The sequence below is a fragment of the Oreochromis niloticus genome, linkage group LG9, assembly GCF_001858045.2.
Source record: "Oreochromis niloticus isolate F11D_XX linkage group LG9, O_niloticus_UMD_NMBU, whole genome shotgun sequence".
In the NCBI taxonomy this organism is placed as follows: Eukaryota; Metazoa; Chordata; class Actinopteri; order Cichliformes; family Cichlidae; genus Oreochromis; species Oreochromis niloticus.
In genome coordinates this window covers 6,026,833-6,041,819 of record NC_031974.2, presented here as the reverse complement: position 1 = coordinate 6,041,819, position 14,987 = coordinate 6,026,833, and the positions used below count along the sequence as shown (strand labels likewise).

Sequence of the window (14,987 nt, the reverse complement as noted above, 5' to 3'; positions counted from 1 at the left end):
CTTAGTGCAAAACATACTGTCAGACAACGCTTAAATAAATAATAAAAATTAAAATTGAAAGTGCTAAGTAGATAGATATATACATGAGTTCAGGTGGTGATCAGTGCAAACATGGAATGATGCAGTGAACACAGTGTAGGGTCATGTGTTAGTGGTGGGAACAGTCATATGGTTATTGTTCATGAGTCCAACAGCAGAGGGGAGGAGAAGGAGGAAGGAGGCCATTTACGTGAAAAGGGAAAAGACCATCTCTGAAGGCTAAGGGTAAATGTTTCGCCATTAAACAATGCTGTAATTGCAGCCATTCCCCAACTCTCTGTGAATGGGACTCATGGCCATTGATCAGTGGTCTTTGATCAGTGGTTGCTGAACAATGGCTGTGACAATTTGCATATTAATGATCAAAGAACTGACCTCATAACATTTGTTGTTCACCTGCTTAAAAAAAGTTTCAAAACGTGAGTTACATCAAGTTGTTCATTTATGAGAAACTGTTGTTAAGATAAGGAAGCTATTTGGTGCGAGGCATATTTATCCACTTTATCATTAAATTCATGAGGCAATGTTTCCCAGTTTAGTGACTGTTTCTCTAAAAGAACCATTAGCTCTAGTTTTGTAGGGATAAAGGTACACATGCAACACCAAACATCACACACACCTTGATATTTTGTTGTATTCATTTATCCACAGGTTCAGTCGCATTCATTTTCTCTGATGGCAAACATCTGGACAAGGCAAAGTAGAGCGGCATAAAAAACTTTGATATTAGTGGCTTTCAAAGTACAACCACCCAGCTGTTTTGTATCACAGAGAGTCCCGATGACTGTCACGTGGGAAGGTGCTGAAGGAAAGGGTCAGTCATCTAGCCACCACCCAAACTGATATAACTCAATAAAATGTTTCTGAAACTCAATAAAGTGAATTTGCATATGCAGGGCACAAACATTCACCTTCCACATGTGGCAGATAAAGTCACATCATTTGTCAGAAAACTTGAGATGTGGCAGCAGTGAGTCAAAGGTGAAAATGTTGACTCAATTGTGAATTTAAAATTATTCAAGTAAGACAAGAAACTGCAGAACAGAGTAATCTCATGCATGAAACAACACTTCTGGCCTTCAGAAACAATTCCAGAGATATTTCCTGGTGCGGAATTCCAAAGAATACGACTGGGTCCGGCTGCAGTTTAATTCAAAGACCCTGGCTGCATTTTGGATTGGAGTCGAGAAAGATTACCACTGCTGGGTAAAACTTCATTTTGCCACATCCTACTTACTCTGCTTTTCTGCTGTGGGTTCAATCAAGACGAAATATTGATCAAAGCTGGACATTGAAAATTAAATCAGAGTGGCAGTCTCAAAACTACAACACAGGTTTGAGAAGATCTGGAGCAACAGGCAGGCTCAAACCAGTTACTCAAAAATGTGAGGATTAAATTTGTTATTTTTGCACAACAATGTTTGATTTTTCTTCTCAGGGAGATGTTTATTTTTAAAACCCATTTTGCACAGAGAGGCATTTTTTGAAAAATGTATTGATAGCAATGTTGAATATTCTTACACAGGAACAAAACCCAACTACACATAAAATAATGACACCATAAAGATGTTTTTTCTTTCTGTGATTTCAAAGACGTAGTTTATTGCAACCTGTAATTTATTACAGTTTACTTTTATTTTTTTCCAATTGTTTACTAAATGTTTAAGGTGTGGAAGTTTGGGAACCACTGTGTTAAAAGCTGTGACACGACGAGGTAAAACAATGCACACAGAGCTCATCGTCCCAACCACAGCTGAATCTAACTAATGAGATGAGGAAACAAAACTCAAGACAACAAAGAACATAACCTCCCAAAATAAAACGTGAAGTAACTGAATAAAGAAAATCCAGATTATGAATGAAGTAAATACAAAGGACTTGACACAGAGAGTGACAGAAGCTTAACTAAACAAAAAGGGGAAAATAATGATTATAAACTAGTACAGAGCAAGATAGTGAAAACTAGCAGGACTCAAATTATATGTGCATTTAGAATTACAATGCTTGTTTCACTGACTTACTTGCCAAATAACCAAATTAATGATTTTCTTCAACATTAATTTCCTGTGTTGTTTGCAATAATGTTGATTTGTACTGTTAAATTTGTTTTGTTTCTCTTTGTTTATACTATATTAGTTTAACCATTCATCATAATTTTAGAATCTCTCTGATTGGAGTTGGCAGTATGCATACATTTGAATGCTTGTATACTCCATACATGCATGTATACATATGCATGTAGGAACATAATTTCTTTCTAATTTTCCATTAATTAACAGCATAAATTGATACTTTGTTGTTCATACCAGTTTTGTTTTGAGGTTCAAATCCTGAAAATTGTGCCTTCAATTGCATTTAAAATCTTTGTAAGGTCGTCTCATTAAAAAAGTGTTTCAGAGGCAAAGAAGCTAAAAAAAAAAATTGTCAGCACCTTATAAAAACAGATTAAATTACAGTGTAAATGTAAGTAATTTATGTAGTTTTTAACTTCTAAATAAGTACAAACACTGGGTCACCCTCAGTACCATGCCGTAACCTTACCATCTATTATAATAATTTACTATATTATAGAGTTGCTTGCATCATAACTGTGCTGCATTTTGGTGGGCACAATGAATTTTCCACTGCTTAAATATCAAATAACAGAATTTGTAACATATTTTCCACCACTATTATGAGTCTGAAGGATTAGATGCAAATAACTTTGTTACCTAACTCAGCATACCTGTTTTCAGTGACGCAGGTTGAGGTTCATCAAATGAGGCGACTTGGCTATTTTCCAGATTGAAATTCCTCTTTGTGAAGGTTTTCTGTAGGAGTGGCAAAGTTAACTTGGCAAATGATCAAAACTCTCAAGTGTCAAAGAACCAGTTTTTCTGAAGCAGAACGAAGTTGAAAAGAGCAGAAAACTGAGGACATTTCTGATTTGGCTTTGAGATGTCGGAGGAGAAGCTGAAATCCAAACTACAACTGAGGGTAAGTGCTGACAAAGCTGCAGTCAGAGCGGTATCACAGTGTGTTTGTGTAAAGTTTGCTTCCTGTGATTCTCTTCTCTATCAGGAACCATCTTTGAAAGAAGAATGAAACCGTTATTATTAGTTTTATTGACAGATTTACTAAAACGCGATCATCAGCCACACTTCAAATCCCAGAAAGGCCTAAAAGCCTGAACTCATAAGTATGTATGAGATAGTTTATGTTACACAATTTGAAACTGGCAAAGCACAAACCTACTGAAACAAACTTTGGAGTATCAAAATGTTCTATAGTTAAATTAACAAGATCAGAGATTCAAGATTTTTATTTGCCATTTGCGCAGAGCTCTCCAGGTCAAGTTACATACAGAAGCTAAAAAAAACCTTGTTCTGTGTGTGACGATGCTGTCCGATCTGTTGTCTCACGTTGTATGTGCCGTTTTTGTGTCAGAGCAGAGGGTGAGCTGGATGGTGTGAGGAAGAAAGAAAGTAATTATTTCTGCAAATCTCATGTTTTCCAGCTAAATCTGTGACTTTTAACATCTTACGCACTAATGTGCATCAGTTTCTGTGGTGCAACAAATGGGTGAAGTTTGTGAACCATTTAACCACAGTTTTGTTTTGTTTGTTTTGCCGTTATTTGTGTTGGGCATTGTGGACCAGCACCTGCCCTCTTTGCTTAAATAAGATCAAATCTCTTCATCGCTGGCTCTTTATAGCCTGATCCCACTTTCAGAGTCCAGAGTACAACGAAGCAAATTTAACTTTCCCAAGGTGTCTTTTAATAATAATAATGGATTGCATTTATATAGCACTTTTCAAGACCCTAAAAGCACTTTACTTTGAAAATGACTTTTACCTTGCAACAACACACCTTGAAAACTCATATTGAAGTTACAACTCAGATTCAATCCGAGCAATTCAAATTCAAATTTAACTTATTCAAATTCAGTTTCTGATGGCACAGATTTCTGCCCATAATATTATATATAAAAGAAAATATATACATGGATTAATAAAAAATAAAATGAAAATTGAAGTGAAATTAATATAACCACTAAGAAAACCTAAAATCATCTAATCAAACTCAGCCAGCACAATAAAATACACTGAAATTGATCAAAAACTGAACTGATGACTTCCTATTTAAAGATTCTTTTCAGTTCAGTGATGGTGGATTATAACCTCCATTCAAATCATTCAAAGAAGAGAAGAGAAAACTGTAGAACATGTTATATTTACACTGTGAGAAGGTAACTGATCAAAAACCTCAGTAACATAAAAATGAAACTGGATCTTATTGATTTACTGCAGGAAGTGTTGAAAGTTATCAGGCCTTATTCCAGTTTTTAAAAGAGAGAAAATTGTTTGGGAGGATTTGAGGCTCGATGTTCCAGTTCACACTCCACACCAGTTGGTGGCGGTAATGCAGCATGTTGTTGTTTGACAACCGCAAATAGAAGAAGAAGAAGACGACGCGGGCGGCCTCCACGACAGGAGGTTTTTGCAGAGAGAGCTGCTTTTTCATCCAGAGGCCAAAGTAGTACCACCGTTTGGATCGATATCTGCATCGATCGGCCCACCCTTGTCTCCTGGATCGTAGCTGAGATCAGCGTGAACCACGTGGGTCTCTGCTCCCTGATCTGTTTCCTGTGTTTGGAAAGAGTTCCAGCTTCATCACGGAGTTTCTCTCGGTTTGTGGGCTCATCTAAAGGTAAGCACCGAGCTAACTTTACTGTGAGTTCAGTTCATGTTGAGTTTAACTCCTGAATGAGGTCTTCTGCTGCTCTCCTCGGTGTCTGTTCAGTTTATTGTCAACACGTTGAGAGAAGAGTGAGAGAGTGTTTGGAGAAAAACACCAGCTAATCATTAGCTCAGCATGCTGGGAGAAGTTGAGCGTTTGCTGACAGAAAGTTGGAGCGGAACAGCAGGAACTCAGCGTAATTGGCAGTCCACAAATATAATTAAACAGTATATGAGCGACTTTGGTCTTTGCGATGCATGGCGCTCCCTTCACCCCACCAGTAAGGAATAGATTGATTGATTGATTGATTGATTGATTGATTGATTGATTGATTGATTGATTTACCTTTATTAGTCCCACAAGGGGGAAATTTCATAAGGCTGCCGACCTATTGCACGCAATGGCGGCGCCATCTTACCCTCCGACCATACATACATTACACAAGACATCACATGGGGAAGACAGGTCAGAGGGGTATAACATTGAAAAGCACAACATGAGGAAAGATAAGGAGAAAAAAATAACTCCCCCCAGACTGAGCTCCAACAGGGAGATCAGTTTGAGAACAGAAAAAAAACACCTCTGCACATAGCACATGAAAAAACTCTTAATACACCAAAGAAACACATGACAAGCAACAGGGGCGGGTAAAGGGTGAGAGACAGCCGATTTAGACAGTACATCCGGGCCTGCAGCCTATGCGCTGGTCTCCATGATCCACCGTCAGCATCGGAAGGGAATAAGCGTCGAAGGCGTTTGGAAAGGGAGGGGGGGATGAGTGTGTGCATATCAGTGTATATGTATGTGTGTGCGTGTCCAGAGTTCAGCTGAGACAGTGTCCTTCGCCCTGCCAGGCTAAGTAAACAGTCTTCCAGCCAACCCAGGTGGCCTTGCATAGAATAGGAAGGAACAGACTAAACACAGTCTGTAATCAGGGTGTTGTTGTACAGCTCCAGCCTTGCAACCGCAGCTGGCGCCGAGAAGGTATCCGCATGAAGTGAAGGTGCTTTTTACTTTAGTGCGAACAGCTTAAATGAATTTCAAAGCAGTTCTACAGTCCAACACTGGTCTCTCAATCTCCCGATGGAGAGCCGCGAGCTTCGCCATACTTGCGTTCTGTGATGAATATACTTTTTTCTCACATGTTCATCGCTCCTACTCTCGTCTGGATTATTTTTTGGTCAGTAGCTCACTGCTGAGGGACATTTCAGACACTGAGATTCACCCTATAGCTGTCAGCGATCATGCTCCTGTATCTGTAACACTAATGCAGAAGAATAATACTACGCCAAGTAAAAACTGGAGATTTAATACATCACTGCTTAAAGATCACTTCAGAAAAGAATATAGCCCATATGCATAGCCAAGAAAACAGTCCTCATGAACTGGAAAAATAAAAATAATCTTAATTCTAACCAATATAGAAATTATCTATTAGATTACATTAGTCTTGATACAGCCTCTGCCACCACACCAGATCAATTGCTCTGGGCTCCTTTGATCAGTTCCATCACCTAGTGGGGGTGGGGGGTCATAGTTTGGTCCCACCTTCACTGTTGTGATTGGTGTGGGGGTAGGGACAGGCTTAGGGTGTCGGGGGGTTCCCCAGGAGCATCTTCCTTGGGGGGCTCAACCCGGGTAGCGGTCATGGCCAATTAGGGGCTCTGTTGGCTCTTAGGTGACGGTTTCCTCGTGGCTGCGTGCAGCGACAGCTAGGGGAGGGTCTGTGCTGACGGACGTGGGTTACTGACCTGGTAGCCTGGCTGCCCCTGGGTGGGTCCGGGATGGGCGTGAGGTTCTGGGGGCGCACCGTCTCTGGGCTGGGGCCCTGGCCGGGCCTCGGGGGCTTGGGTCCTGGTTGGTGTGTTGCCGGGGTTGTGGGCGGGTGGTGGGGGCACAGCCCTGGCGCTGGGTGCCGCCAGTGCATCGAGCCACCTGGGGGGCTCTTCAACTGGTGGGGGAGGTTGTCACATCTTGCAGGAGCTTTCCTCTCTTCAGGAACTCTCTCTGCAGGAGGGGGAGATCTCAGCCTGGGTGTCTATTGTCTTGTGTAGTCTGGAAGATGAGTGGATGATGGGGTGGGTGCAGTTTTCTCTGTGGTGGGGTCAGGTGGACTGTCCCGGGCTCTGTGGGGCCGGGCGGCGCTGCTGCGCTGGGCCCCGGTCCAGATGGGCCTGGGCCCCCTTTCCCTGGCAGGTCGCAGAGTATGGAGGTGCCTACTGGGGTCAGCGGGGGAGCTGACCCCAGGGAGGGGTCACTTGCCCCTCCCTTCCTTCCCTCCCCATCTCCAGCTGCCTCCCTCTTCACGCTCCACCACAATCACCCACACATGCAGGGCCTTGGGGTAGGGGTGTGTCACCAGGGTGCAGAGGAGACATCCCCCCCCTCTGTCCCCTTCTGGCTGCCTCTGCCTCAATTTTATCCCACAACTTAGACATTCACATTACTCACACTCTCATTACACATACATATAGGATCTTGGGGGTGGGCACGCTACACGGAATCCTCACCCCTGGCGTCGTTGCCCACCTCTCAATTTTAAATACATGTAGACATTGAGGGCTAGCAGGAGGGGCTATGCGCTTACCTGCTGTTCTCTGTAAAGGGCTGCTTAGAATATTAGAGCCAATGTCACAAAGTTCCTCCTGAAGTATAAGTGAGTGAGAGAGTTCCCTCACTTTGCAGCACAACACGTCTCACAAGATTTCTACAAACAATCAGAGTGAAATTTGTACTTTGTGTTGTCAGATGAACATATGAGACACTTTGACTCTTCAGTGCAGTGTGGAGCCTAACAAAGATCTGTTTTGTGTCCCAGCTGATCAGCAGGAGGAGAAGAGTCTGACGGAGCAGCAGAGGAACATTTTCAGCCATCTGGACTCAGCTGAGTCACTACAGAGGAAACAATGAGCTCAACACAGAAGGTGAGGAAAATATCACAGTTTCACCAAATAATCAGTCACGTCTAAAACTCTCATACTCCCAACCTGTTATATGACTGTGTTGTATTTTATATACTATGTATTTTGAAATTGTTTACAAACATTAAGAAGTCACAAGCAATTATTATTCTTTAACATTATTTTTAGTAGTAGTGATATTAATTAAATTTTCAATTCAATTCAGTGTTATTTATACAGCACCAAATCACAACAACAGTCGCCTCAAGGTGCTTTATATTGTAATGTGGATCCTACAATAATACATACAGAGATAACCCAACAATCATATGACCCCCTATGAGCAGCACTTTGGAGACAGTGGGAAGGAAAAACTCCCTTTTAACAGTAAGAAACCTCCAGCAGAACCAGGCTCAGGGAGGGGCGGGGCCATCTGCTACAACCAGTTGGGGTGAAAGAAGGAAGACAGGATAAAATACATGCTGTGGAAGTACATTATTATCATTATTATTATTAGTAGTAGTAGTAGTAGTAGTATTAATAATAATAATCATAATAATAATAATAATAATAATAATAATAATGATATTGCTATGATTGTTATTCGAACAGACTTAATATTGGTTCATCACCCCAAAAAACACGTTCAAAGCACTACAACAGTAGTCTGACATCAGGCAGTAAACACATTAAGTGTGTATATTTTCCCTTTTTTTGAGTTTTTTTGCTCATACAAATTGAAATGCGATTAATATAGATTGAAAATGAACGACATTTAATCGCCTTTAATCAAAAATCAATCCAATATTTTCCAAAGTGAAACGTTTGAACAGTCATGAATTATTTTTAACAGCAGGTTGGATGTAATGTGTTAGAACTACCAGCAGGTGGGGTTAAGAGACCTTTAAGGTGTTTGGTGCCACACTCCACCTTCAGGTTTAAAACTAGTGTTAATGGAGGGAGTTTAAAGGTTCAGTTTGTTCCACGACTGCATTTCACTCACTGCCTCTGTTTGTATGTCTGTCACTGCAGGACCAACATGGAGCGAGAAGTCAGCGCTCTCAGGAGGCCGACAAACCTCACAGAAGAAAGAGAGAGAAAAAACACACCTGTGACGAGTGTGGGAAGGATTTTACTGGGAAGGCTGAACTAAAACACCATCAGGTCATCCACACTAGAGAGAGACCGTTCAGCTGTGACTTGTGTGGAAAGACTTTTTCCTGGAAGTGTTCCCTAAAACAACACCAACTCATCCACAGTGGAGTTAAAGCGTACAGCTGTGATCAGTGTGGCAGAGCTTTTACTCGCAGTAGCTACTTACAGAGGCATCTAGTTACCCACTCTGGAATTAAGGCATACAGCTGTGACATTTGTGGAAAAACCTTCAGTCATACAGCGAGCCGAAATATACACCTACGCATTCACACCGGACATGATGTGTACTGCTGTGAACAGTGTGGCAGACAGTTTACAACAGACACACAGTTACAACGCCACATGTTTACCCACACTGAGGAACGACCTTATAAATGTGACCTGTGTGAGAAGACTTTTAAAGCTCCACGTCACCTGAGAAAACACCAACAGATCCACACCAGAAAGAGACTCTACAAGTGCAGTTACTGTGAGGTATGTATTTATATTTTTAGCTGTGTTAACTGAAACAGTAAAATGTAATTGGACGTCTGCAGAGATGCTCTTTATTTCAGGCGACGTTCAGGATAAAAATGTTGAAGGACTGACTTACACTGTCTTTGTGTCTTTGTTTAGAAGCAGAGCGACACAGATGGATCCAGTTCTCAACCCTGTCATCACTGTGGTGGTGGGAAAAAGTTTCGTTGTGACCTCTGTGGAAAAACTTTCATTCTTCAGCGAAGCCTAAAACTACATCAACGTAGACACACTGGAGACAAACTGAACTACTGCAAGGAATGTGGGAGAAGCTTCACCACATCAAGTGACTTAAAACAACATGAACTCATTCACAGTGGGGTTAAAAAGCACCTCTGTGATCAGTGTGGGTCATCCTTCATTACTGCATGGAAGCTTAAACGACACAAACGAGTCCACACAGGAGAGAAACCATACAAGTGCAGACACTGTGACAAAAGTTTCTCATGTTCAGGTAGTCGTAACGATCATGAACATACACACATGGAAGGAAAGTACAGCTGTGACCAGTGTGACAAGACCTTGAAGAATTTCAGTTCATACTCCCAACACAAACGATCCCATGTTACTAATAAACTGTTTCACTGTTACCAATGTGCCAAAACATTCACTAAATTATCTGCTCTGTGCAAACATCAGCGTGATCACTCAGGGCTGGAATCACTCCCATTACAGTGAATCTGAAGAGACAGAAAGATCCTCTTCTGGTTTCAGGGTCAGACTTAAAACCCTTGAGATCAGGCTCCACAGAGTTCAGGGGTCCGTTCTTCGTACCTCACTAAGTAAGTTAGCTGGATTTGATTGTTGACGATTTCGCGTGATCTTGGATCATTCGGTTCTCCGAAGCTCATCCGGGACTTGCTGTCATAGCAACAGATCCGTAAGCGTAAACCTGCTCGGGAGCAGGTTTACTTTATGTAAACAGGATTAGATCGCGGCCACTCAGGTATGTCCGCTGCAGTTATACGAAAGCAACAGCGATATTTCTCCACTGTTTTACCATAAATAAATATTATCAATGTAACTAAAGATAATGCAGCATTTGATTCTTTTATTGATTTCATACAGATACATACAGGTCATGTCCTAAAAAAAGTGAAATGTACTATTAATCATTCTATTACATGTAGTAGATCATGTCAGATGTAATTCATATTTTAGAGTAGTAATAGTAAATCACTACGTGCAATCAAGATGAGAGACCACGACTATAAAAGCGAAGGTGGATTTGGGAAGTCTGTCGCAGCCATGTCCTGTCCGTTTGTACGCGAGCAAGGAAGGTGCAAGATTGATAAGGAGAGTTTACAGAATTTAGCGTATATTGCGGGATAGACAGGATCCTTTAGCTCAGCGCGACGGTGTGCTCATAGAGAGATATCGATTCTCCCGTGAGGGTATTATTTACTTTCTTTCTTTCTCTCTCTGTCTCTCTCTGTCTCTATATATATATCTATATACCAACTTACTGTGCATGCTTCAGTCACCCCTTGCATGGGAACAGGTAAAAGTGATGGAGTGTTATGTAAAACTACACACAAAAAAACCCACAATGTCAATAAATGTCACAGTACAAAAAGGGGTGTGACGAGGGGGTGCAGGACCACCACCTGTCTTTATTTGCTCTGCCCTTTTCTTGGTTGCTGTTATAAACAAACAGATTATTTCAGGGTCTCTTGTCATAGACTAAAAGCAATATAAGTGATAAATATTACCATTCTGTGGAATATTCTTATATTTCACTTTTACTTGTTCCCATGTTCTAGTGGGTCCTGTTGTGGCTCTAATGTGAAAGAGGATATGATGTAATATAATATAATGTGGTATAATATAATATCACATGATATAATGTAATATCATGGATCACTTACGAGTTTAATTTGTCAGCAACTTTCTGCCAGCCCTCTCTCCTTGCTTTTGCAGCCTTTGCAGTGTTCCCCTGCGTTTTAATTAAACTCTGAAACTCCTGATATCCCTCAATCAAGAGTTCTTGGTCTGCTGCCGTGAAATACTGAGCGCGCTCCTTCGACATCTTCGCCGACCAATCACAGGGTTGCCGATCAATGTTTCTACTATCGATGCGTAGCCCCTTTTAAGCCACCCAGTGATCTCAGATTACTTCATCCAGCTATACTAATCGTCAACAACAGGTGTGTTCGGAGAACCGGATTAGCGAGCCCAAAGTTAGCGCGATGATTTGATCTTGGATGTGTCATTTGATCTTGGATGTAGTAAGCGAGGTACGAAGAACAGGCCCCAGATGGAATCTCCTGTAAAGATCTGATGTTTTCATGAGTTATGTATGCCAAAATCATCAATATTAAAACAATGAAAGGCTTGAACTACTTCAGTTGTGTGTAATGAATCTAAAATATATGAAAGTCTAATGTTTATCAGTACATTACAGGAAATAATGAACTTTATCACAATATGCTAATTTTTTGAGAAGGACCTGTAGATCCATGTCACTGTTTGGAAGTATCAGAGAACTGCTGATACTGTAAAGCTGCTGGTCAGTCTGATGGGCTGTTGTGTTGTTGTTGGTGATGCTGGATGAAGGGCTGGTGGACCAGGTGAGCTCAGGTTGAGGGTAGGTCCCGTCTGAGCTGCAGGTGATCCTTTGTCCTACTTGTTGGAGATTAACTTTACGGACTGGAGCTGGAAAAAAAATCTAAGAATAAAAACAAAAGAAAAATATATTTCTAAAGAAGTCAAAAAGAGATTTTGTTGTCACAATTTTCCTTTTCTGTTTATTTTATGTTAACATGATTTAATTAAACAAAAATCATGTAAACATGGTGAATGGACTGCTGAGGACTGGGGCAAAGTCATATTCTCAGGTGAAGTCTCTTTCTGATTGTTTGAAGCATCTGGAAAAATGCTTGTGCGCAGAAGAAAAGGTGAGCGCTACCATCAGTCCTGTGTCATGCCAACAGTAAAGCATCCTGAGACCATTCATGCATGAGGTGAGGTTGCTTCTCATCCAAGGGAGTCTGCTCATAATTTTGCCCCCAAACACAGCCATGAATACAGAATGGTACCAAAACACCCTCCAACAGAGCTACAGATTAAAAATGCCCAAGGCAAAGCACTCAAAAGTCTGGCTGTACTTCACAGCAAAAGATGCAAACTCAGCAGTCTGCAACAAGTGTGCAAAGGAGGTAACACCTCGAATCTGATGAAGCACCTGGTGATGCATAGCGTTTTTGTAAAAGCTAGAAAATGCACCGTATTTGATAGCTTGCTGCAAGACCTCACACCGAGGACATCTACTGCGGATGTGGTGCCTGTTATCGGACCCGGAGTTAGCAACGTCCCCCAAGAACCCAAAGAGTGGAGTCCTGGCCTCTAGCCCTGCCAGTGTAGCACCGGTTCCAACCAAAGGAGGTATGTTGTATCAACAGAAAAGGCTAACTTGGTTATTATTTTGCAGAAAAAAAGAGACTGCTAAAAATAAAAACACAAGAGGTTTTTGTACAAAGTTTGTGTTTTCCATTCTTTAAGCTCCAGTTCGAGCACCGTTTAAACACCGGCACGGTTTCAAAGTTTCCGGTTTGGCACTGGTATCGGATAAAACTTAAAGGATACCCATCCCTATTTGTTACCATGTTTCCAGTGTGTAGTGTAGTCGATAGGTTTGTTTTCTTTGTCAGAACAATGAGGCAACTGCTGAATGCAAAAAAGCCACAAAAGGCATTTTTGTGGATTTTGTATGACATATATACCTGTATACACTTGACTTATACTGACATGTATACACTATACATACACTGGAGTGTTTATATAATGGAATCACGGTGATAAGCATCTAACCTGCGTGTTTAAAATCACAAGACCCGCATATTTAGGTCAAATATTATCTACAATTATATTAATGAAGTTTTTGCCACCTGGGATTGTTTTTTTCTCACCTCAGCTGCCAGAATGCAAGAAAAACTGTATTTTCTTCCTGTTGTTATGACTCTGTGTATTAAACTCTGTTCCAAGAATTTTAATCTTTTCCAGAGGATCTTTTTGAGTGCCTTGATTTTAACTGAATCTAAAACAACTGGTCCTCCACATTGTTGGCGGAATAAGTGCGACCTGTGGGAGGGACCTATTGAAATAGGGTGGAGCCGCAGGCATATTCAGTTCACAAGGGTTTAATGTTAAATCAAAATAGAATCAAACGCATAACAGTAGCACCTAAAAACAATTTAAAAACTTGATTTTATTAAATACGGTGTCACAATCCTGGATCGTATGACACAGCGCTCTGGGTTTTCTTTTGTTTATAGTTTGTCCTTTTGGCATTAGGTTCCTTAGATGTAGTACTGTTCATTGTTTAGTAGGTCTCCTTTGTGTCATCTTCCCCTGTATTAAAGTTCACCACATTGTTGATTGTGTCTAATCTGTCATGTTTCTGGTCTGCCTGGTTCGTGTCATGCCTGCGTTTTTTCATGTTTTCCTGCTGGTTTGCAAACCAGCTCCTTCCTCCAGTGTCTGCTTTTGGGTGTGCTCTAATGAACACACTGTTGCTCCCCGCTGTGAAATAAGGTTAAAACTGTATGATTGTAACCAGTGTTGGTCAAGTTACTTGAAAAAAGTAATCAGTAACTAATTACTGATTACTTCCCCCAAAAGTAATCCTGTTACTTTACTGATTACTTATTTTCAAAAGTAATTAATTACTTAGTTACTTAGTTACTTTTTAAAAACACAATTTACAACCTGAATAGGTGATAAAGCGATAGATCTTTCAGCCTGATTCTACTTTTTCTGCATAATCCATCATACAAAATGTAATCAAATGGAAACGTCTCTTTTTAAAACTTTTTTATTAGTTTTAATGTTTTAACTTTATGCATCAAGCAAAAATTTAATAATATGCAACATTCTCTGACTGGAAGAAATTTGTTGAACATTTAAACCTATTTTCTGCACATTCCAGCACATAAAATAAAATATTTTTTTGTGTTTACACTCAGTCTTTCAAATAGATGCAAGTAAAACGAAAGCAGAAAATAAATAAAATCAAAGGCTAGTTGCTCTATTTTCACCTGTAAAGCAGGAGTGGGTTAGGCGGAGGTTTACCCTGGTGCAGGTGAGCCGCAGCGGTCAGTGAAAGAATCCGCGAGTTTCTCTGTGAATTTCCAATAACGTGGTAGCGCACTTTTTTCCGCTGTAAAAAGAAGTTTTCTTCCCACGCACAACAGACACTAATGTTTTTGTCACTTTTTATGGAATCAAACTCAAAGTAAGGTCAGTACTTCCACGCTTTAAACGCTGCACGCTCATACTCTCTCCCATACTTGATATATTATCCATTGTTGATCTGCAGACAGCTGTTGTCACGAACGTCGCACTCGCTTACGTCACTGTCATGAGACATTCTCGCAAAAAAATCACGGTTTTAGTAACGCAGTAATGCAGCGTTCCTACGGGAAAGTAACGGTAATCTAATTACCGTTTTTGCAATAGTAATCCCTTACTTTACTCATTACTTGAAAAAAGTAATCGGATTACGCGTTACTGCCCATCTCTGATTGTAAGTGGGAGATAGGATCAGCGCGACAGGGAACCTGTTTAAAAACTTAGCAACATTTATCGCACGTTTGGGGGGGGGGACAGCAATACACACTTTACCCCAACTGGGAAAAACAACATAAAACATAAAATCTT

The 14,987-nt window shown here is 40.8% G+C and overlaps 1 protein-coding gene across 1 annotated transcript; it reads left to right on the top strand.

The window, feature by feature from the left end:
- Positions 1-7,660: 7,660 nt before the first annotated feature.
- On the top strand, positions 7,661-10,115 carry LOC112847818 (zinc finger protein 595-like). The gene is made up of 3 exons (XM_025910302.1): positions 7,661-7,682; positions 8,691-9,287; positions 9,429-10,115. The coding sequence occupies exons 1-3, from the start codon at positions 7,665-7,667 to the stop codon at positions 10,005-10,007; spliced, it is 1,194 nt and encodes a 397-aa protein (XP_025766087.1). The 5' UTR covers positions 7,661-7,664; the 3' UTR covers positions 10,008-10,115.
- Positions 10,116-14,987: the final 4,872 nt, after the last annotated feature.